At 41.6% G+C, this 24,258-nt stretch overlaps 1 protein-coding gene across 1 annotated transcript in view; it reads left to right on the top strand.

Annotated features, from left to right (window-relative positions):
• The window catches only part of ANKH (ANKH inorganic pyrophosphate transport regulator), a 97,810-nt gene that overhangs the window by 44,088 nt on the left and 29,464 nt on the right, over positions 1 to 24,258 (top strand). Inside the window, exons 2-4 of the mRNA XM_075270979.1 lie at positions 9,156 to 9,372; positions 12,330 to 12,448; positions 13,976 to 14,059. Of these exons, the coding sequence (XP_075127080.1) occupies positions 9,156 to 9,372; positions 12,330 to 12,448; positions 13,976 to 14,059 (420 nt within the window). The remainder of the gene's footprint in view (positions 1 to 9,155; positions 9,373 to 12,329; positions 12,449 to 13,975; positions 14,060 to 24,258) is intronic.

Below are 24,258 nucleotides of genomic sequence, written 5' to 3'. Positions count from 1 at the left end.
AGCATTCAAACTGGGGTTTCCGTCCCCAAATCCGCTGGAAAAATGTGTAGATAAAAGTTCTTGCAAGAACTTAAGGATAGATAAATACACAGCATGTATGTGGCTATATATACCTAGATGATATATGACCGATATGTTGATGGCCCATTTATACATTGTAGTCTCATATGTTGATGGACCTTTAATATGTCTTGGCCATGCATGTATATTAGAGATGAGCGAACAGTGTTCTATCGAACACATGTTCGATCGGATATCAGGGTGTTCGCCATGTTCGAATCGAATCGAACACCGCGTGGTAAAGTGCGCCAAAATTCGATTCCCCTCCCACCTTCCCTGGCGCCTTTTTTGCACCAATAACAGCGCAGGGGAGGTGGGACAGAAACTACGACACCGGGGGCATTGAAAATAATTGGAAAAAGTCATTGGCTGCCGAAATCAGGTGACCTCCATTTTAGACGAATAGTGGATTTCAAATCCGGGTCATATGAGAATGTGAACTTTGTGACTATGAGACAGGGATAGCTGTACAGGCAGGGATAGCTGTACAGGCAGGGATAGCTAGGGATAACCTTTATTTAGGGGGGAATGTTATTAAAAATAACTTTTTGGGGTTCTATCGGGTGTGTAATTGTGATTTTTGTGAGATAAACTTTTTCCCATAGGGATGCATTGGCCAGCGCTGATTGGCCGAATTCCGTACTTTGGCCAATCAGCGCTGGCTCTGCTGGAGGAGGCGGAGTCTAAGATCGCTCCACACCAGTCTCCATTCTGGTCCGACCTTAGACTCCGCCTCCTCCAGCAGAGCCAGCGCTGATTGGCCGAATTCCGTACTCTGGCCAATCAGTGCTGGCCAATGCATTCTATTGGCATGATGAAGCAGTGCTGAATGTGTGTGTTTAGCTCAACTACACCGGTGGAGTAGTTGAGCTAAGCATACACATTCAGCTCTGCTTCAATCAGCGCTGGCCAATGCATTCTATTAGCTTGATGAAGCAGAGTGTGCACAAGGGTTCAAGCGCACCCTCGGCTCTGATGTAGCAGAGCCGAGGCTGCACAAGGGTTCAAGCACACCCTCGGCTCTGATGTAGCAGAGCCGAGGCTGCACAAGGGTTCAAGCGCACCCTCGGCTCTGATGTAGCAGAGCCGAGGCTGCACAAGGGTTCAAGCGCACCCTCGGCTCTGATGTAGCAGAGCCGAGGCTGCACAAGGGTTCAAGCGCATCCTCGGCTCTGATGTAGCAGAGCCGAGGGTGCACAAGGGTTCAAGTGCACCCTCGGCTCTGCTACATCAGAGCCGAGGGTGCGCTTGAACCCTTGTACAGCCTCGGCTCTGCTACATCAGAGCCGAGGGTGCGCTTGAACCCTTGTGCACACTCTGCTTCATCAAGCTAATAGAATGCATTGGCCAGCGCATATTGAAGCAGAGCTGAATCTGTGTGCTTAGCTCAACTACTCCACCGGTGTAGTTGAGCTAAACACACACATTCAGCACTGCTTCATCACGCCAATAGAATGCATTGGCCAGCACTGATTGGCCAGAGTACGGAATTCGGCCAATCAGCGCTTGCTCTGCTGGAGGAGGCGGAGTCTAAGGTCGGACCAGAATGGAGACTGGTGTGGAGTGATCTTAGACTCCGCCTCCTCCAGCAGAGCCAGCGCTGATTGGTCGAGTTCCGTACTCTGGCCAATCAGCGCTGGCCAATGCATTCTATTAGCCCGATGAAGTAGAGCTGAATGTGTGTGCTTAGCACACACATTCAGCTCTACTTCATCGGGCTAATAGAATGCATTGGCCAATCAGCGCTGGCCAATGCATTCTATTAGCGTGAACTGAGTTTGCACAGGGGTTCTAGTGCACCCTCGGCTCTGCTACATCAGATTGCTACATCTGATGTAGCAGTGCCGAGTGTGCATCAGATGTGTAGTTGAGCAGAACTGGCTCAGCACTGCTAAGTCTCTGCATTCGCATAGGAATGCATTGGCCAGCCTTCGGCCAATCAGCGCTGGCTCTGCCGGAGGAGGCGGAGTCTAAGGTCGGACCTGAATGGAGACTGGTGTGGAGCGATCTTAGACTCCGCCTCCTCCAGCAGAGCCAGCGCTGATTGGTCGAGTTCCGTACTCTGGCCAATCAGCGCTGGCCAATGCATTTCTATGGGGAAAAGTTAGCTTGCGAAAATCGCAAACTGACAGGGATTTCCATGAAATAAAGTGACTTTTATGCCCCCAGACATGCTTCCCCTGCTGTCCCAGTGTCATTCCAGGGTGTTGGTATCATTTCCTGGGGTGTCATAGTGGACTTGGTGACCCTCCAGACACGGATTTGGGTTTCCCCCTTAACGAGTATATGTTCCCCATAGACTATAATGGGGTTCGAAACCCATTCGAACACTCGAACAGTGAGTGGCTGTTCGAATCGAATTTCGAACCTCGAACATTTTAGTGTTCGCTCATCTCTAATGTATATATGTTAGGCTGTACAATAATCCACATTGTAGTGGTGGTGCAGGGTATTGCAACATTGTCCCCTTCAAGTTTGAATAGCTACTATTTCATATTTTGAACACAATATGTTTGGGGTTTGTCAGCCACAAAACATCATTATACTCTGGGGTCTCTTCAAACCTCAGAGTATAATACGTGGAGCCTCTGGGAAGGTTACAAACACTTATACTCACATTGCCTCACCTATTCTGGGTGTCCGGTGGTCTCTAGGCATTCTCTTCAGACCTATTCTGGCCTCCAAGCCCAGTGCGTCCAAGGCCTAATCACAGTACTCAGTGGTGATCCCAGGGCACGTGAGCTCAGGCAGAGGCCTAATGAGGAATCCAGACACTGCAAAGATGCCCAGGAGAGGTGAGTCAAGGTGATTGTTTTCTTTCTGACCTCTCCTGGGCCTTCACCTATTATATTGTGGGGTCTGATAAGAAATAGCACTTCTGCTTCCTCCTATCTGAAAATGTTTGGTATAAAATGGACTGGAGGGCCGAACCTCAGAAATATTTGTGAAATTGATCTTGTGAGGTTCGGCCATCTCTACTCATAAGATGCTTATCCTATATGTGTATATGTCTGGTTGGGAAATGGAACGCCTTAACCAAATTGAAAAGATAAGGATGGACATATTGGTAGTTCTGAATTGGACTGCTTCAAGTTTTAGTAATATGGTTCTAGATCTGGCATAAACTTTATGTCTTCTGGCTTTGGAAGTGATCCTGTGTGTCAGATGCTGTGAAATTACAAGACAACACATAGGCAAAATAAAACACTGAAGATCTCTCCTGTTGTATACCAGTAACTAGGTATTAAAACCAGATTACAGATATCATCCTATAGTTTGGTCCAATTAGAAATCCACAGATCTTTCATTAGTCCTCGAATGTCATAAAACATCCCCTCTGCTTCCTATTACTGTAATCTCTGAGGGCTTCCATTGTTTCCCTCGCTAACAATATACACATACAAGTAAAACAGAATATTTCTTTATAAAGGCAACCCCTGGACAAATGCCCTATTAGGAGATATGGATGTACCCTATTCAGCATTACCCCTGTTATTCAGAGCTCAGAGCCGCTAGTTCAGGACAGTTCCACTCATGGCTGCCCATTCATTTTTCAGTGCATGGGATACAGGTGGCCATATAAACCTTCCTGTGGCATTTTCAGCAGCTATAGGGGAACAGTATGACTTCTCCATAAACCTTTATACTGAAATTGAATGATCATACATTATCATATTTACTGTATAACGAGATAGCCATGGACTCATTTTTTCTTTTTTTTTTTTTTTTTAGTCATGAGGTTGTCAGCAAACTATTGTCTAATGTGTTTGCCTAGCTGCACCAAGTAATGCCAAATTACCCAAGCTAGTCGGAGCACTGTCTGCCAAATGGATGACAGAGCTTCTCTCTCCACTCCTTCAACATGAAATTCCTCTACACACAGGGAAGGAGACATCTCAGCACATTTGATAGCTCAATAAGACTGCTATGTATAGAGTTATAAAGTCAGTCTTTTCATATTTTCTATCTGAAATATCTGTGGTGGAACCAGGTTTATTTGGATGTCATTGGGCCACACAATATAATTTTGTGTTTCATGGGTTAAAGAGAAATGTAAATTTAAGTGATAAAAGTAAATTATATATATAAAAATACATTGCATACATTCTCTACTGCCAGTTTACGCTGACCAAAATGTGGCAGAATTTTGTCTTGATATGGTAGGCAAATGGCAAATAATTACACTCACCGGCCACTTTATTAGGTACACCATGCTAGTAACGGGTTGGACCCCTTTTGCCTTCAGAACTGCCTCAATTCTTCGTGGCATAGATTCAACAAGGTGCTGGAAGCATTCCTCAGAGATTTTGGTCCATATTGACATGATGGCATCACACAGTTGCCGCAGATTTGTCGGCTGCACATCCATGATGCGAATCTCCCATTCCACCACATCCCAAAGATGCTCTATTGGATTGAGATCTGGTGACTGTGGAGGCCATTGGAGTACAGTGAACTCATTGTCATGTTCAAGAAACCAGTCTGAGATGATTCCAGCTTTATGACATGGCATTGCATTATCCTGCTGAAAGTAGCCATCAGATGTTGGGTACATTGTGGTCATAAAGGGATGGACATGGTCAGCAACAATACTCAGGTAGGCTTTGCAACGATGCTCAATTGGTACCAAGGGGCCCAAAGAGTGCCAAGAAAATATTCCCCACACCATGACACCACCACCACCAGCCTGAACCGTTGATACAAGGCAGGATGGATCCATGCTTTCATGTTGTTGACGCCAAATTCTGACCCTACCATCCGAATGTCGCAGCAGAAATCGAGACTCATCAGACCAGGCAACGTTTTTCCAATCTTCAATTGTCCAATTTCGATGAGCTTGTGCAAATTGTAGCCTCAGTTTCCTGTTCTTAGCTGAAAGGAGTGGCACCCGGTGTGGTCTTCTGCTGCTGTAGCCCATCTGCCTCAAAGTTCGACGTACTGTGCGTTCAGAGATGCTCTTCTGGCTACCTTGGTTGTAACGGGTGGCTATTTGAGTCACTGTTGCCTTTCTATCAGCTCGAACCAGTCTGGCCATTCTCCTCTGACCTCTGGCATCAACAACGCATTTCCACCCACAGAACTGCCGCTCACTGGATGTTTTTTCTTTTTCGGACCATTCTCTGTAAACCCTAGAGATGGTTGTGCGTGAAAATCCCAGTAGATCAGCAGTTTCTGAAATACTCAGACCAGCCCTTCTGGCACCAACAACCATGCCACGTTCAAAGGCACTCAAATCACCTTTCTTCCCCATACTGATGCTCGGTTTGAACTGCAGGAGATTGTCTTGACCATGTCTACATGCCTAAATGCACTGAGTTGCCGCCATGTGATTGGCTGATTAGAAATTAAGTGTTAACGAGCAGTTGGACAGGTGTACCTAATAAAGTGGCCGGTGAGTGTATATTGGATGTCATTTCTGGTCCAAACATGTATCATTCATATCACAGGCTTATTCTCCACATGTATTTACTATCCAGAAGTAGGTAGCATGGTATAAAGGTTGAGTTACAATGAAATTAAATTAATTTAGTGGTAAAGAACAGCCATTTCTATTCATATCACCCTATTCTGCAGATTGTTATATTTGTATTGTTGTAGGAGACTTTACCTGAGGATTTTAAATAGATTTTTAAGTAGGTTAGTAGATTTAACTGCAGAATTTGCAGACTCAGCAGTTGTTCAAATGTTTGGAGTCAATAGGATATTTTATTATATATTTGTCTTGGCAAGGTACCATTAAATTGACTTCAGAGGTCCTACACTGTCTACCGATAAGTATTTGGACACCTGTGGTAGAATACAAAAACAACATTTATTCATATTCAGTAGTTGATAGAACCCAGCAGATGCTTCCTTACAGATGGTATTCATCGACACAATACTCCCATATTCCTGTTGAAACTCCTGGTGTATGTGAGCCATCGGTTGGGTGCGGACTCTCTGGCCAGCACTGGTCGGTCTCTATCTCCCAGTTTCAGGGATCTTCCGACTCCGACAATCACCGTTCACCTTCCACTTTGTAATTATATAGGCCATTGTCGATTTGGGGGAATTCATTTCGTTTGCTGTGTCCCTTAAAGATTGACCATTTCTGTGGTACCCCACAATTACCCCTTTCTCGAAATCGGACAACTTTGTACATCGTGGCATCTTGCATGCGACTAATGCCAATGCACTAATGCCAATGCTGTTTCCTATTTAACGGCAGAAGGTATGATATACATCACGACCGCAGATATCTTCATTTGCATGGGTGTCCAAATACTTATTGGTAGACAGTGTACAGGATAGATGATTAATGTCAAATTGCTGGGGTTGCACCTCTAGAACCCCTAAGGATGAATAGAGCATGGGATCTAAATCCGCACCCATTCCTCCTTACCGCATGACCGAGTAGGGAGACTCAGGGCATCATTTGAGTATGTGTGCTGTCCTCCACATTCATAGTCTGTGGGACTGACAGAGATGAGTCAAGTATATTGTTTGTGGGGGTCCCAGTAGTCAGACATTTATTTCCTCTCTACAGTGTAAATTTCTGTATTGTACAATATCTATTATAGTGTGTACTAGCACTTGTGCTGGAAGTACATAGAGCACATAAAGACCCAACTCATGACTGAGGGCAATGAACCAAGTGAAATGGCAGTCATCATTCAATATGTCATATATATTCATACAGTCTGTGTGGCAAACAAGATAAGAAAACATTCCTAATAACTGTTATTTGCTGTTTCTAGGCTGTTATAGATTATTCTTTTTCTGTTCTAGGCTGTTGTAGATGATTGTTTTTGATCGAGGCTGTTATAAATGACTATTTACTGTTCCTGGCTATTGTAGATGATTGCTTTCTGTTCTAGGCTGTTGTAGAGGATTGTTTTTTCTGTCCTAGGCTATTATAAATTACTATTTACTGTTTCAGGAAATTGCAGATTGTTTTCTGTTCTAGGTTATTGTAGATTATTATTTTCTGTTCTAGGCTGTTATAGATGATTGTTTTCTGTTCTAGGCTGTTGTAGATGATTTTTTTTCTATTCAAGGCTGTTGTAGATGATTTTTTTCTGTTCTAGGCTGTTGTATATGATTGCTTTCTGTTCTAGGCTGTTGTAGATTATTGTTTTCTGTTCTAGGCTGTTGGAGTTCCCTTTTTATTGTGAGAGAGGGCAGATCTGCAGTAGCCAGCATAGCTTAGTCTAAAGGTATTTTCTTACACAGTCTGATGCTGTCATCGGTGAATAACCCATTGTCAAAGCACTGACTGTACGGTCTCTGTGTAGGGACACCCAATTGTTTGATTATTTATTCATAAACTTTTAGCAGGAACAATAGAGAAATTCTTATATTATGAGAATATACTAAAACAGACATGTCAGGTGACTTGAATTGTTCCTTTATGATGGTCACATTATACCAATAATTTGTCTATGTAAACTGCCCCTAACCTCTCCACCTAAAATTGCTCCTGTTCCTTTGGTCTGACTAATTATTGTGTTGAAGGAACACTTCAAACAATAATGAAAAATCGGGGAGAATTTATTAAGACTCAAGTTTCATACACCAATCTTAATCAACTTTTCTGCTGACATGTGATGCACCTGGATTGTTAATAGCAATTCCTTACTCTATACACAATCTGTCTCAGTTACTGACCTCTATAGAAACGGGAGAGGGGAAGAGGAGAAGGATAGAGACGTCCACGACATTAAATTACTCATTCCCATTACTAAATGGCTGGAAAGCAATTCCTGATAACCTTACTGTGTTGTGAAAAAGAACCGTTTCTCTACATTACAGATGTCCCTCTGTTTAGGGAACTCTCCTTTTCTTCCCCCTCTCCTCTCCTTTGAGTTCTATTGTACAGGTTTTATGTGGCAGAAGGAGGTAAATAACTGTAGAAAGAGGCATTTTTCTTATATAAAATATATTACAAAGCTGATATCTTTAACTGAACTGCGAGTTTATGAAAACCAAGTAAAAATTTTGCTCCACTTTAATATTGTGTGCAGACGTGTTTCTGCTTTTGTTACATATGCTCTCGCCATTTCTGAGATTACAGTATGTAGTGCCTATTCAACAGTTCAGTGCATTACTGTGGGGTCAAAGGGAAAGACAGCCTGTAACTTCATGATTCTAAACCTGATACAACAAGATCTGGCTGTATAATATAGAATTCCATTTATATAGACTCTTCTTTATACTAAACAATGACACAGGCTCAGCTGGATGAGTGATAACCCACAGTGGTAAACTGGATCAATATCCTATAACTACAGGTGATTATCGGTAAGCAGTGCCGGCATCTATCTACAGCCACACAGATTTTTCATAGGATTCTTTACTATTGTTATACAAGATAAATCTATTCAGGAATGAATAACAAAACAAAAATGCAATACGTGCAGCATCCATTCCAGCATTTGTCAGGTACTGAACAGTCGAAGAATAAAATCAATCATTTTACTCTCCCCTGCAGTCACATTGTCTAGAGCTTACATTCAACCATTACTATGTATAATTACAGGCTGACTTTTATCACCTCCAATATACAATACTATGGAAGTAGGTGTTGAAGGAAATTTACTGATTGATGAGAGTGTTAATAACTCATGTAGTTTATCTCTTAATATTGCTTGGTTATTGGTAGTCAGGCATTTCTATAGGTTTGTATTAGACTAAAGTTGCTATACTGTGACTGCTACCTACCTGACTAATGCAGTGAGTTGTGGGTGGGCTTCTGTTTGGCACTAGTTTAACCCATTATGCACAGAAGGTATCTTGGTTTAAAATGTATGGTATGCAATGTCAGCTTGTTTGACCTGCAAGATGAATGTTGTTCATGTTAATTCTTGCAGGAACAGTACTTGACCATTCGACTGCTTTTGCAGTGTTTTGTACTAGTGGTTGTGAGCCAGACTCCGGAGTGCACACTACACACAGATAAGGGAAAGATTTGCACTTGTCTTTTGTCGTCTACACTCCTCACTTTTAATGTGTTGATGTAAGAGTAATACAAATTCCAGTGAACAGATATATACATCACTTCATATAGTACAGTACTATCTAATTTGTTTCTAATGTTTCCTTTGCTGTTTTCATAGGCTTTAAATCGGGGTATAGCTGCTGTTAAAGAAGATGCCATTGAAATGCTTGCCAGCTATGGTCTGGCATATTCACTTATGAAGTTCTTCACTGGTCCTATGAGTGACTTCAAGAATGTAGGGCTTGTGTTTGTCAACAGTAAGAGGGACCGAATGAAGGCTGTGCTATGTATGGTGGTAGCTGGCATCGTGGCGGCCGTATTTCACACCCTCATAGGTATGTATTCTCCATTGCTTTTTCCTTGTTATGAAAAAAGAAAACATTGCATAGCCTTAATGTATAGCTGAAGTCACATGATTACTGTTTAGGCTAAGGGCACAAACATGGGTTGAGTGCACTGCAGCACATCTATAGTGGCCATCTCAAAGTAATCCTAGTGCAAAAATCAGCCCAAATCGTCTCGGTTTTACTGTAATTCTCAGCCGCATTTACCCGCGTAGCTGGACTAGCTTTTCAGCCTGGAAACCGTGTGAAATCACACAGCAATAATGGACATGCTACTTGTTCAACAGCTGCAGCACAGACACTTTTCATCAGTGTATGGATTGGATATTCTTTAATCTCATTCACCACACTACTGCTGTACATTGCAGCGGATTAGGCACCATACTCTCTGTGAGTATGCCTTGTGTGCCCCTGGTCTTTAAAACCACCTTTTTATGATCTATTGATATAGATTCTAGAACATGTGAGTGCCAGTGTGCAAATAGTATACATTTAAAATAAGCTAACTTGCCTCTCCCAGCTACCCTGCTACAGCAGTGGCGGCCAGGTCAGAACTATTCATGGTGCTTGATGACATCTTGTGACGTTCCGCTTCTGTTCAGGTATGTGACCGGCATTAGTGATGTAGCATTTGTGTACAGGTCACCGCTTAGGCCAAAGACTGGTTGCAGTGGTGACATGAACAGAAATAAAACTTCACAACAAGATGTCATGAAGAACCGGCAACAGAGCTGATGGAGGAACTGGAAGTAGAAAGTGAACTTTTTAGTTATATTTACATTATTAGCAGCCTAAGACAAAATTCATAACTCCATGAAGTATTGCCTGACATCATTTTTGGAGTGTTTGTCATAAGTACAACAAATACTCTCAACCTTTCACTGTTATGGTGAAGTTTGGTTTGAAGTAACAATGTTACCTTAATAACTGTAAATATTACTTATTGTTGCTAAATATCCCATTTTGCAATAAATTAGACCAAAGTACTGCCGAGAGCACTTGTAATCCGTATATATAAGTTATATGTTCAGTGCACCTGGGGCATGGCTGCATGTGCCATAGTGCCTGTTTTCTTCTTTATGTAAGGGGGGCTGGATTGGGTGGCGGCCACAGGCTAAAGCTGGTGCTCTGGCAGATGGAGCCACAGTCTGGATTTACCAAACAGCTTATTAGCATACGGCTTAAATGATGAATTTCTCGGCAGAAAGATTGTACTTTCACACACAAAAGCTGTGTTCAATATGCCATTAACCACACCTTCAACAATAAGGGCTCGTTCACATCTGCGCCCGGGAGTCTGTTCTGCGGGTTTCCGTTTCCTGCACAAAACTGGGCAGGAGATGGAAACCTGCCGGCATCTTTTCAAACCCATTCATTTGAATGGGATTGAAAAGTGTCTGTCCGTGAGCGCCTTTGAGCGTTTTATGCTCTCCGCGGCGAAACCGTTTTTTTAAAACCAAACACAGAGTCGGATATGCAGTACTCTGTGTCCGGTTTAAAAAAAACAGTTTCGCCGCGGAGAGCATAAAACGCTCACCGGTGCTCACGGCCGGACTCAGCATGACAGGTTTCCATCTCCTGCACGCAGAAGACGGAAACCTGAGAATGGAGTGCCGAATGCTGGTGTGGAGTGGAGTTTATTGTTTTGTAGAAGTGAATAAGTAAAGTGATTTTGGTGGTGGTAGATTCCCTTTAAAAGCACAGCATGAGGACATTGCTAGTATCTCAAAGAGATCTGATGTATTCCTACTATAGTTGAGAGCCTAGAGCAGTGATGGCAAACCTTTTGGAGACCAAGAGCCCAAATGCAACCCAAAACCCACTAATTTATCGCAAAGTGCCAACATGGCAATTTAACCTTAATACAAATGTTTTATTTTAGAAAAAACAACTCAGACATTAGCTTCTTTAGTCTTAAAGAAAAACACAATAAGGCCCCTTTCACATGACAATAGCCATATCTGTGGGCCACAACTGCGGGTCCTCAAATGTGGTCCATATAATGACATATCAAAAAAAAAACTGGACGTGTACACAGTTCCATTGAAGTTAATATGTCTGTAAATGTCCGCAATTGCAGATTCGCAGATCCACAGAATACAGTCATGTGAATGGGAGCTTTTAATTATACAAATCACAATCAAGTACAGTCTGTTTCACAGTTGCCCCCGTACAGTATATTATGCTCCACAGTGGCCCCCACACAGTATTATATGCTTCACAGTGGGCCGCCACACAGTATTTTATGCTCCACAGTGGCCCCCCCCCACCCAGTATTATATGCTCTACAGAGGCCTTCACTCAGTATTATATGCTCCAAAGTAGCCCCCCCACAGTATTTTATGCTCCACAGTGGCCCCCCCACCCAGTATTACATGCTCCACAGAGGCCTTCACTCAGTATTATATGATCCACAGTAGCCCCCACACAGTATTATATGCTCCACAGTGGGCCCCCCACCCACAGTATATATATGCATCACAGTGGGACCCCTCCACACTGTATTATATGCTGCACAGTGGACCCCCCTAAACACACTAAGTGAGTGTGAGTGAGTTATCAGGAAGCCTGGATAGGGCAATGGCGCATATGCCAATAGAGAGGGCTCTGAGTTCCCCCCTCTGGCATTCGTGCCATAGGTTCGCTACCACAGGACCTTGTGTCTCCTGGATGGTGATTCAAAATTCCCAGATTTACTTTATATAAGCTTTTGGGAGTGTCATATATTCCCATGTTCTCCTACAGGTAATTGTAAAATAAGCCTTTAGTCCCATATAGTAATCTTAAAATAAGAAAACTACTAGAATGTATGCTAAAGTGCCTTATGTTTTTTTATAGCCTGTTAAACTACTGTATATCCTGTTTTATAGCATTCTTTTTCTCGGCTCATTTCACCTACTTCTTGTACATAGACATTGCACATGTCTGTCTTTTCTATTCATTCACAGCATATAGTGATCTTGGATATTATATCATTAACAAGCTTCACCATGTGGATGAGTCTGTGGGGAATAAAACACGAAAAGCCTTCCTGTACCTGGCAGCGTTCCCCTTTATGGATGCCATGGTGAGCAATGATGAATAATATGAATATTTTCTTATTAGCATGTTCTAGACTATGTGATCTATTTTAGTTTGAGATGATAACATTTTGATAATTATGTGGGCCTGTTATATGTATGGAAAATTAGAGCAATAACAGGTTGTGACTAGAGATGAGCGAATACTTGTATCGGTCGAATACTACGCAGGAAAATTCCATTGAATTCAATTCAAGAACCTCCTCGTCCTGATACTTCCTGAACTTGGAGGATCCAATGTGTCGAACTTTGGTTTCCATGGAAACCGGAACCACATTCCCGTTTTTTCCCCCTAGACTATAATGGTATTCGATATTCGATCGAATACTGCTCGCTCATCTCTACTTGCGACTACTCTATACTTTATGGCTAATAGATATTTAGCCAAAAAGTGTTAGGCCGGGTTCTCACGATGTATTATGTCACGTAATGTGGTACGTAGACGGCGCGGGAGCTTTTGCGGGCCGTATACGCTCCCATTGTTTTCAATGGGATCCGGTACCATATATGCGGCGCTATTTTGCGGCCGGCGAGCAAAAGCTCCCGCGCCGTCTACATACCACATTACGTGCCATAATACATCATGTCAACCCGGCCTTACTGTGTTTAGGCATTTTGGCCGCAACCATTGGCTCCAAGGTTTGGAAGGTTAACATACAAAACCACTTGGCCAGTAACCATCAATTGGTGTAATTGTAAGTGGCACTGCCCAGGCTGTGGACAGCACTATCCTGCAGTCTAACAATTCTAAGACTTGTTGAATACCTGGAGTGTACTTCTTGCTGAACTGCAAAGAGCCTACTGTAAAATTTGATGGAGGAGAAATATTAGTTTGCTTGGCTATGGGGCTGTTTTTCAGGGTTTGGCCCCTTATTTCTAGAAAAGAGTAAATACATTTTAAGCAATTGTTTCCAATTTGTGTGGATCAAAAGAAGGCCTTTCCTTATTCCAGCATGACTGTGTCCCTAGGGCACAAAAGAAGGTCCATAAAGGTATGGCTGCGTGAGCTGAATTTGAGTGACCCTGCCCATAAACCCATCAATCATCTTTTGGGATGAATTGAAAACTTGATCTATGGCCTTTCACCCAACATCAGTGTCTGACTTCACAAATGGGGTCTAAATACACTGGCTGTCAGTATAAAACTGTAATACACTCCAATACAGAAGTATACAAGCAGCAAGATGAAATGCCATAAACATTTCACGTGGCCACTTAATGTGATGGTTTATGGCACCTAATAAACTGAGATTTTTCTCATTAGAATCTGTCAGTTGACCAAACCCAATGGGGTTACACAACTAGACTTGTATAATAGTATTATTTTGTAGAAAAAAAAGTTATATGCCCTGGTTTACCAGTGCAGCCTAGTATTTCCACCATTTACAGATAAATACATTTTATATAGAATATATTTATCAGTGCTTTAATGAATAAGAAGGCTGAACATTCTAAGGAAAATATTGCACTGTATCATATAAATGTATGATTTTTGGGTTTTTTTCCCCCTAAAGGCATGGACACATGCTGGCATATTACTGAAGCACAAATACAGCTTTCTGGTTGGATGCGCCTCCATTTCTGATGTCATAGCACAGGTGTGTACGAAATATTGACCTCATATGTAATTCACAGATGAACGTGTGCTTTTCACTTAATCTATGATATCATAGCACAGATGACAGTTCAGCATGTGTTATTGAGCTCTGTTCTGATGTCATAAGACAGTTGATCCGCTGTAGGATGCTCTGAGATCACTTCTTATGTCATAGCTTTAAGTGTCAGCTGACAGCTACTAAATGTTTATGATCAGCTAGAAAAAAGAAGCGGGGGAGAATACTTCATAGGGTATCTTTGTTTTGCATATGGTTAAGGTGTTTTGGAAGCCCTAAAGCCCTGAGACACTGTACATACTGTCTTTGGGACAGAGGTATTTCAAGTTATTATACTTTGATATACGACATTGTATGATTTGTTATTTTCCGCCAGTACATGTAAGTTTTGGGCACAGGATACTCTTGAGCAAGCCACATAAAGTTGTCCATGTGAGAAGCATGGTGTGGCCAAATGTATTCCTGCTACTTTCAGCGTTTGTCCTTGGGATTTATTAATGGTCATTGTAAAAGCCAACTTAAGGGAAAATTGTAGTCGTTTGAATTGAAATGGTAAATTATTTGGTATAATTGGAATGTGTGGGGTTAACACACTGTCACCTTTAGCTGCTCCTGTAAGAATAGTGGCTTCAATTATATTTGTTCCTAGTTGTGTGACACGTAGCCTCGTGCCATTACACAATTGGGGTGCATCGAGATTACGCATGAGTAGAACAGGGACGCCAATCTTGAGTTCTAGTTTATGTGAAGGGACGCCGGATAATTCTAAGGTGGGCAGTAAGGCAGATTGGTGACATTATTATCGATTGTTATATGTCCATGGTGTGTTGAAACGGTACATCAGAGTATACAGGCCAGAAGTAGTCCCAAATGCAAACATGCTATCGGAACTTACCAGTGTCGTTGGCGTGGAGACCTAGGGAAGGTGGATGGATCGTGAAGATGAAACAGCAGTGAGGTGAGAGTGCCGTCGGGGAGTGTGCCGGGCTGGAGAGAGTAGTTTGGGTGCTGCGGGCTACGGTGGAGGTGCAAAATGGTGGCGTGCTGGAAACATGTTCTGTAGGTGGCTAAGATGCGCTTGCTCCTGGCGCCACAGTGGAGTGGCTGGGTGGGCGATGTCGCGGATCGTCAGAGCGGTGGGGGTCGGCAAACATGGTTGCCTTAAAGAGGTAGCCTCCTGGAGTATCGTTAAGGTGAGGGTGAAAGTGGTAAAGTATATGTAAATGTGATCGTGTGGGGTTAGGGGCTAGGCTGTAGAGCAGGGGTAGGCAACCTTTTTTGTTCGGCGTGCCGATTTAAATTTAAAAAATCAAAGATGAGGTACTCAAGTGCCGCACAATAATTTTTAGGCTGATGACACCCACACTAAAGTCATATAGAACAAACTGTAACATAGAGGTGCTGTCATAGGGCTTGTTAACATGGGCACAGAGGGGGCGGATTATGGTGCATAATCCACATCATAATCCGCCCCCTCACAATGGTGGTCTATGGAGACCGCCAGGGCGGACTGCCCTTTCTTCAGGCGGCAGCAACTTCTGAAGTAGGCCCATTCATTTGAGCCTACTCTGGAAGGGGAAGCCTCGACTGTCGTGGCAGGCAGGTTTTGACCCGAGAGTGACGCGGCTCCCCGCGGCATTCTTGGTGCCAAAATCCGCCATTACGCTCCACGTGTGAACTAAGCCATACTGTGCTCCCAGTCACATGTGTTTATTGTTATTTTCCTTGATACACCTGTACTTTTCATTAGTAGCGATGTAAGCACATATGTAACCCACAATTAGTGATAACATATGTGACTGGTAGCAGAGGGAGGTAACATCTGTACAGGGGTGACACACTATGTACCTGGATGCTGCATCCCCGGTCGCCAGTACCTGCAGTTTTCTGTAAGTGAAATTTGGATTAATTTCAGCCACATTTAATTCCTGGTGGCGCAGTAACAGCTAAACCACATCCAGGAATTAATAGGTGTCACACTTACACCAAAATGAGAGCCCAGGCACACGGAGTTAACGTGAGTGTATTTTTGCATTTTACACGTGTATGGAATACACGTGTAAAAATAACACTCCCATTGAGTTCAATGAAAGTTTTTGGTGCATTCTTTACACATGTAAAATATTTCATTGAAGTCAATGGGAGTGTTATTTTTACACGTGTATTCTATACACGTGTACAATGCTAAAATACACTCGCGTTAACTCTGTGTGCACAGGCCCTGACAGTGCTGGTGCCCAGGAATTGGATTTGGCATTAGGAACACCTGGGTACACGATGTCACTACCCAAAAAGAAACACCCTAAGGCTAAGGCTCCACGTTGTAAAAACGCATTTTTTGTTGTTGCAGATTTTGCTGCGTTTTTTTGATCCAAAGCCATGAATGGCTCCAAAAGGAATGGGAAAATCCAAGAAGTTCTTCTGCTTCTCTCTTCCACTCAATTCATTCCTGACTTAGGTTCATAAAACCGCAGCAAAATTTTCAACCAAAACGCTGTGTTAACGCAACGTGGTGCTTCAGCCTTAGGCCTCCTGCACACAAATGGCACGGATATGGTTTTCACTGACCTATAGATTAAAAATAAATTGACAGGGCTGCAAATACGGACAGGTGTAGGAAAGGTATAGGACATATATAGGACTTGCTGTACATTTTACAGCTCAATTTGTCCCGGACACACAGCTGCAAAAACAGGATCTATGTGTATGGGCCCATTGAAATGTACAGGACCATAGTTTTATCCACAATTGTAGATAAAAGTCCGGCCCTGTGCATGACAGTTTAGTAACTCCATGTGCCTCTTATTAATAGCAATTAACCCCATCATGTCCCTCACATTAACCCTTGTGTAAGAGTTACTGATATGTGAGAGACTTGGAGGTAATAATTAAGTATCTTCATTATTGAGGTCTTTTATTAGTACCTATATTACATATTAGTAACCCTTATATGAGGCACACAGGGGTTAATATGAGGGACATGATGGGGTTTATTCCTATTAATGTGACGCACAGGGAGTTACTAACACTAAACTGATAACCCCAAATGCCTGACATTAATGAGAACAGGAACTAAAGGAAGGGACCTGTGTGCTTTTTACTTTCACTTTGCTAGCAACTTCCTCTCCTCCTTTGCAGGGTTCAGACGGCAAGAGCTATCACTATAGCAGGCTGAGACTTGAGCGATTAAGCTCCACCCCCTGGGTTTCCTGCACCCCTCTCATTGGAGGGCAGTGAGAAAAGGGGAGTGTCCTTATGCCTCAGCTCTAGCAGAGCACTGAAGGGAAGCTCCGACTTCATGTAACTCTTGCAGGTCCTGTGCTGCTGGCATGCCAGTGAAATATGGCAGGAGTGCCACTCTTGGCACGTGTGCCAGGGGTTGCCGACCTCTGCTATACAGGGTAATATGAATTTTGTGGCTTGCTATGGTCCAAAGTGTGTGAGATTGCAGAGATAGTGATGTGAGTTTTGGTTTTGTGGGGGTCCTGGGAAAAACGTATGTGCGCTATTGTGACGAAAAGTAGCCTATTGCGCAATCCTGTGTAGTAACTATGTTTGTGGGAAATTTCAGCCAAATCGGTGGAGCGGGTTTTGCATGATTGAGGAACAAACATCCAAACACACAAACCCACAAACATCCAAACTCACAAACTTTCACCTTTATAATATTAATAGGATTTACAACTGTTTAGTATATGTTTACAACAAGACTGGTCAATGAAGATGTCCTCCCCAAAACAAGGCAATTAAGAGGGACATAGAATAAAGCTGTTTTGTTTTTCTTTCACTGAGCATGCTCTACTTTAGCACCAGGCAATATAAGCAAAAAATAGTATTTCTAGTTACTCCTCCATCCAATAGTTGCTGTTTCTCAACTTTGTATACAGATTAATTCCATGTTCTAAAAATACAATAATGTGAAAGGTGGGCTTTACCCATACAGAGAAATAATTGGGAACTAGTTTGTGAATCCAGCTCTTCCTAAGCTATTGGGTCGTGACCGGCAAGTCTGTAATGGTTAATGATTGTCTTCTAGGTGAAATCTAGTTCCTCACTAGGATAGATTATTTCTTGGGTTAACCTCTCCCACACATTTCTTGCCTGTACTCTTATTACTACTGCTCTGACCAAAGTACAAATGTGTATGCCAGTCATAGAAAATGACATTGTCAAAACCAGTGAATGAATCTGATCCCTGGGACAAAGAGCTGTGTGAATAGCAGTAAATGCATGCTGTGGGGTTTTCTTGGCCATAAAAGAAGGACTTTATTGATCTCTTGATTAGATTACATTAAGCATTTACAGACCTGATTATTATCAATGTGGTGTTTATATATCATTTATATTCCATCTGTCTAGAAGATAAAATGCAGTATTATAAGCCCATCACATTGGTAGGACATCTGTTATATCATAAGGCTATATCATATTGTTGGTCTATCTCTATTTACTGTGCCAGATCCTACAATTACATGCAAATATTAGTGTGGGAATGTCTCAAAAGCACTGAGTGAATCTCCTGGCAGTAATGTTTCTTCCCTAAACAAGAGACAAATGGGGAGAAACACATTGTAGATTGTGACTGACCCTCCTGCTGCAGGTTGCCTATAATGCCATTGTAGGCCTCCAGTCTGCCCATTGTAGATGTCTGTGTTTGCCATAGATGTCTCAGATGAAGAGAGTAGTGTTTTTTATTTATCAGGCCCAACCTGCTCTCTCTTAAATGGCTACTATATATCCATACACTAGCTAACAAAGACCTAGCGACAGGTCCTCTTTAACTTAGACAGCTTAAAGCTAGGCTTGATATGCCAAAATCTACCACATTGGCTCTTGCTTTTAATTGGCAAAAAAAATGTGACTTTTAACTGGTAAACCTGCCCTATTGTATTTCTTTAAAGAACATTGGAATTCTGAGATTTCTTTTTTTTTTTTTTTACTAATATTTATTAATTGACCTTCATTTGACTTTTAATTCAATATTTTTAAAACAGCTATATCTTAAAGCTATATCTTAAAATCATGCTGATAAAGCCCCACATATGCGTGAATAGTCTTTAAAAAGGCTATTCAGGCACCGTAAATGTTATATTAAACTACCCCCCAGTTTTAAAATAAAACCCTAAAAAAGAATGTGCTCTACTTACGAATCGTGCACGCTGGGCGGGCATTCAGGGTGTGTCTTCATCTTCATCCACGCCTCCTCTTCCTCCGATGTCCTCGGGTCCCGTCCTCCTCCTGCGCTCGCGAGCGGACACTGATGTTAAAAAAATGGCCTGGGCTGCTACTACGGCAGGCCATTTTTTTAATATCAGTGTCCGCTCGCGTGCACGATTCGTAAGTAGAGCACATTCTTTTTTAGGGTTTTATTTTAAAACTGGGGGGTAGTTTAATATAACATTTATGGTACCTGAATAGCCTTTTTAAAGACTATTCACGCATATGTGGGGCTCTATCAGCATGATTTTGCTGATAGAGCCCCTTTAAGAGCTGATAGAGCTGATCCGAACAGTACTCGCTCATCTCTAGTGCAAATCAATTTATCAATTTGCATCAGAAAAAGGTGGTTTATATGAAGCAAGAGGTTTAATACATGTGGGCCAATTGGTTTTTATTTCTTACCTCTGTTGGTTGCAGAGCTCCAAATTAATAATTAATTAACAGGCCTAGATGGGCTACCACCCATTGGGCCTGGAGAAGCCACACACACACACACGCAGTTGATAGTGTATCAAGTGAGTTCTGATTTATTGTTACAGAGAGTCAATATTTATACAGACAAAAGCAGGTTGGACTTATGACATAACATAACATACCAGGATTGGATGTGGAATGGTAGCCTCTATCCATTGGCTAAAGCATTACATTCCACCAGGAAGCTAACCCCCTACAGTCACTGTATACAGTATGTGTATCTCAAGGCTCAGAAGATAATTACACATCAAAGACTTTTGTGTCACTTCTTGGATCTAACTTCCAGTGTTTCTATAGGCATCCTGTGTCACACACTCTATATTGACAAGACAGAGGTGCAGCCCTAAAGCTGATCAGATTCATGAGGATTCATTAGCATTCCATTTCCTTATTACCTAGAGAAGAAAAGGGTTTTCCTTCTTTGATCCCCATAGCATCTCCATGTTAATTAGTCTAACCACTTCCTTTTGAGACAAGACTTATCTTTGCTAGAGAAAGAGTTATGACAAAATACAAGATAGAAGATATGATTCTAACACCTCTTTCAAGACCACACCATTACAGATATTTTCGGGTGCAGAAATGTTATTGCAAATGTAAAATACCCTGGGGTGAGCCAGTTTACAAAAATACAGAGCTGTCATATAGCGGGAGCCTTTTACTTGATATTTATCATCACAAGCTGTTATTTCATAGAACACTTTTCAGTTTCAGGCTTCGCACAACTGGAAACAATTCCTGCCGCCTATTTCTCACATTTGTCTGGGCCTAGAGGTGCCATGTCAGGAATTACAGCTGTGTGTCTGTCCCTCTGAAAAGAACATGAAGTGTTTTTACTGATCACAGCCTCTCATTTTCTGCTATATATTATCTGCACAGTCGGTTGTAATGCATAGAGTCACTAAAGGAGAACTGCCCACTCATAAAATAGAGGTGTAATAGTGTTTTCCTCTCAATAAATTCTACTACTGCAGGCTGGAGTATTGAGTACTGGATCTTTTTTATTTTACGCCTCTGCAGACATCTTAACCTGCCATATTTATGGGTTCACTTACTTGTTTAGCTGCTGCTTAGATAGCATCGCCATATTCCACAGTGTAGTTTCTGGATTGCTATCTTTCATAATAATCATTGTCCGCAATGCAACTCAGACAGAAAGTCATTTTAGCCAGCAGTAGGCCCAAACACTGAAAAGGAGGACATTTTACCGTTCTATTTTTTCTCTTTTATAGGTTAAACTGGCGTTCCACATGGCATTGTTGTGACAGTTTAGAGCCAAAGCCAGAAGTGGATTCTATATAAAAGAGAATAGAAGTTTCTGTCTTTGTTAAAATGTCCACTTCTTGGATCCACTCCTGGCTTTGCCTTATAAACCTGCATCAAAAACTGCCACAAAAAGTCTAATACTTATGTGAAATCCCCCTTATACGGCTCCTGGCCAACATTTTTTGCATATTTTTTTTGTGACCGTTTTCATTTTGAGTGATTGTTCTAAATAGTCCTCCAGTGACCTGTCTGTACCTGGTCAGACTTGTCTTGAATATAGAAAGGTTTTCTTAAGCATAAAATTTCTGTATATCATGAGGAATTTTTGGGAATTATATGGCAGTTTAAGGTGAACTAGTAATGTAGAACCCAATCCACTTGGAAAAATGCAAAAGGGTAGAAAAAGCCCTAATCAAATTGCTATTGATGCCCTCCGCTACATATGCAGCACCTAGGCTAATGTCCTAGCAATTTTTATTTTTTTTTTTTTTTTTTTCTAAAGGGGATTTGGGTCTGTTTTTAATTAAGTTATTAAAAGTTATGTTTTAGCTTCTATTGCAATTAGTGGGGTATCTCCAACTGTATTTTGTACGTTTTCCTGATACCACCAGCCCAGTGTATATAGAATTATATGGCAGCTGCCATTATTGCCAGCTAGGTAGTTGTAAATGTGCAGTATTGTTTTTTATGGTGACACTGTTTTCTCCATTTGGGCTATATGCAGTACATACATATGTTCTTTTCTACCCTGCCAGTTGAATTGTCGCATGTATGCAGACTGTACGCATTTTATTGCAAATAAGCAAAAATAATAATTTCCTACTTTGACTTCTGTTGCATTTGAAACATTAATTTTTAACACCATTTACACTTAATATTAACTGCGCACAGAGTTTATTGTATCAAATCCAGTGTTACATTTTGCTGCAGCAAAATCTATATGCAATGTTGATTTTATCTGCAAATTTTCAGTGAATTACACTGTAGATGTCACTCTTTTGTATTGAAATTGCTGAGGCTTGTGATGAATATCTGCAGCAAAAATTTACATGTTGCAAACAGATTTAAAAATTCATACTGGAGGTCAGTTTTTTCATGAAGATATTTCCCCGGCATTTGGTTGAAATGTGTTAAAACCTTGTCCAGATCCAACTGTATTGTACTTTAATGTGGAACAAAGTTTACAATAGAAATGGTAAATTGATTTCAATTGGCTCAAAACTATCGACTTGCCATAATAGAGGATGCAGAATTTTGCAGAAGTTTGCAGAGGTTTCATCTGAGGACTTTCTGTTTCAATTATACATATGGGGAAACTGTCGGTGTTTCTGTAGTTATAATCGACATGCTGTGATTTCCTAAAACGTGCCTATTTTGGAAATCGCAGAGTGTTTGCATAGTGGTTTTTACCGCAAAGTGGGTATGGAATTCACTAGAATTCCATATCCACTTTGCTCTGACTGTAAAATGCCTCTGTTTTTAAAAATAGTGGCGTTTCCACCATGTGGGACCCAGGCCTCAAGGTTGAGACCCTACATTGAGGAAACACAGTTTTTTTTTCTTGAATATTTTGCACTGTTTTTTTGAGCCAAAGGCAAGAATGGCTACAAAAGGAAGAAATATATAGGAAGTTCTTATACTTCTGCTTTCTGCTCAATCTATCCCTGGATTTTTCTCAAAAAACCACAGCAAAATCAAAAGCTGCATTTCTGCAACGAGGTGCCTAAGAATGACTTTAACCTAGGTATTATTATTTCTACTTTTTAACCCTTAAAATACCTTTGTTACAAATCTTGTTTTGCATAATCATGAAGTTCCTCAATAAATCATGTCTGATTGTCATGAACTATTATATATAGCAATAAAAGCCCACACTCATAAGATTTATCCATACTTACTGAATGTGGTGGCATTAGATGCCAGTTTTTTAACATAGGGCTCACAATGTACATTTTTCCCTATCAATATGTCTTTGGAGTATGGGATGGAAATCCACGCAAACACGGGGAGAACATACAAACTCCTTGCAGATTTTTTGTCCTTGGCAGGATTCAAACCAAAGGCTCCAGTGCTGTGAGGCTGCAGTGCTAACCACTGAGCCACCGTGTGGCCCCCTGCGTTAGATGCCAGTTTCACGTTATTTTGTCCTCCCTTCATGCAGGCATCTCTGCTGAGGGCAGGTGCAGCATTCATGTCAGTGTGCAGGACATGTCCAGCAGGAAACAGGGCATTTCTGTTGGAGTGGCGATGGATTTACTGGGTAATAGTTGGTTTTTTACATTTTATATTTTATTTTATCACATTCCCTGCTCTTCCTACTTTTTTAAAAATATTCTGGACAACCAATTTAAACTCAGTGACGCTGGGTTCACACCAGCGCATGTATTACATTCAGGGATTCCATTACCCTCTCCGCATTTTTCACCCTTTTTGGACGGCAACCACACAGATCCCATTATGGTGTACGGAGTCCATGGGTTTCCTAAGGTAACCACTTTTTTATGCGGATTACCTTAGGAAACGCAGTTGTGAACCTAGCCTGAGGCTGGACAACACCTACTGGGATCACCATCACTTCTAGGAATCATGTAGGAGTTTTTATTCCAGTTTCCTTTATTTTGTAAAAGCTTTCTTGTACTGTTAAAGATAAAAAGGAGATTTACACAATCCTCTGCTGTAATGAGACATGACTCACTGCGACAGCGACAGCAAAACTGGATTCTCCATGTTATCATATCTAAAAATAGAAATCCCTATCATTACCATTATTTTGTACACTTTGGATAAACTGGTTTTACCTTAGTTAGGTACCAGTTTAGTGTCAGACTAGATTCACATCTGTGTTGGATTCTCCGTACACAAATTCCGTCTTAAATCGGCATAGAGAAAAGTCCTGCATTATAGTCTATGGAGTCCGCGAATATCCACAGGTAACAGCTTTTTTAATGGATATGTTCTCCGTCTTTAGGGTCCCCATGCGGACCTGAATGACAACGAGACTAATGCTAGTGTGAAACTAGCGTCAGTGTTGGATAACTGAAAAACTAAACCAAATAATCTACTAGGTTGGAACTATTGTATATGGTAAAAGAGAAAAGTCGTCACAAGATTGCTTGCATTTACAGTATTTTCCATTACGGCCATTACGATAAGGCCACACGTTGTAAAATGGCTGTATTTTTGTTGTAGATTTTGCAGCAGTTTTCTGAGCCAAAGCCAGGAGG

Source organism: Leptodactylus fuscus, chromosome 4 (assembly GCF_031893055.1).
Source record: "Leptodactylus fuscus isolate aLepFus1 chromosome 4, aLepFus1.hap2, whole genome shotgun sequence".
Lineage (NCBI taxonomy): Eukaryota > Metazoa > Chordata > Amphibia > Anura > Leptodactylidae > Leptodactylus > Leptodactylus fuscus.
The sequence above is the reverse complement of the archived record's forward strand: the minus strand, read 5'-3'. Positions and strand labels throughout refer to the sequence as shown.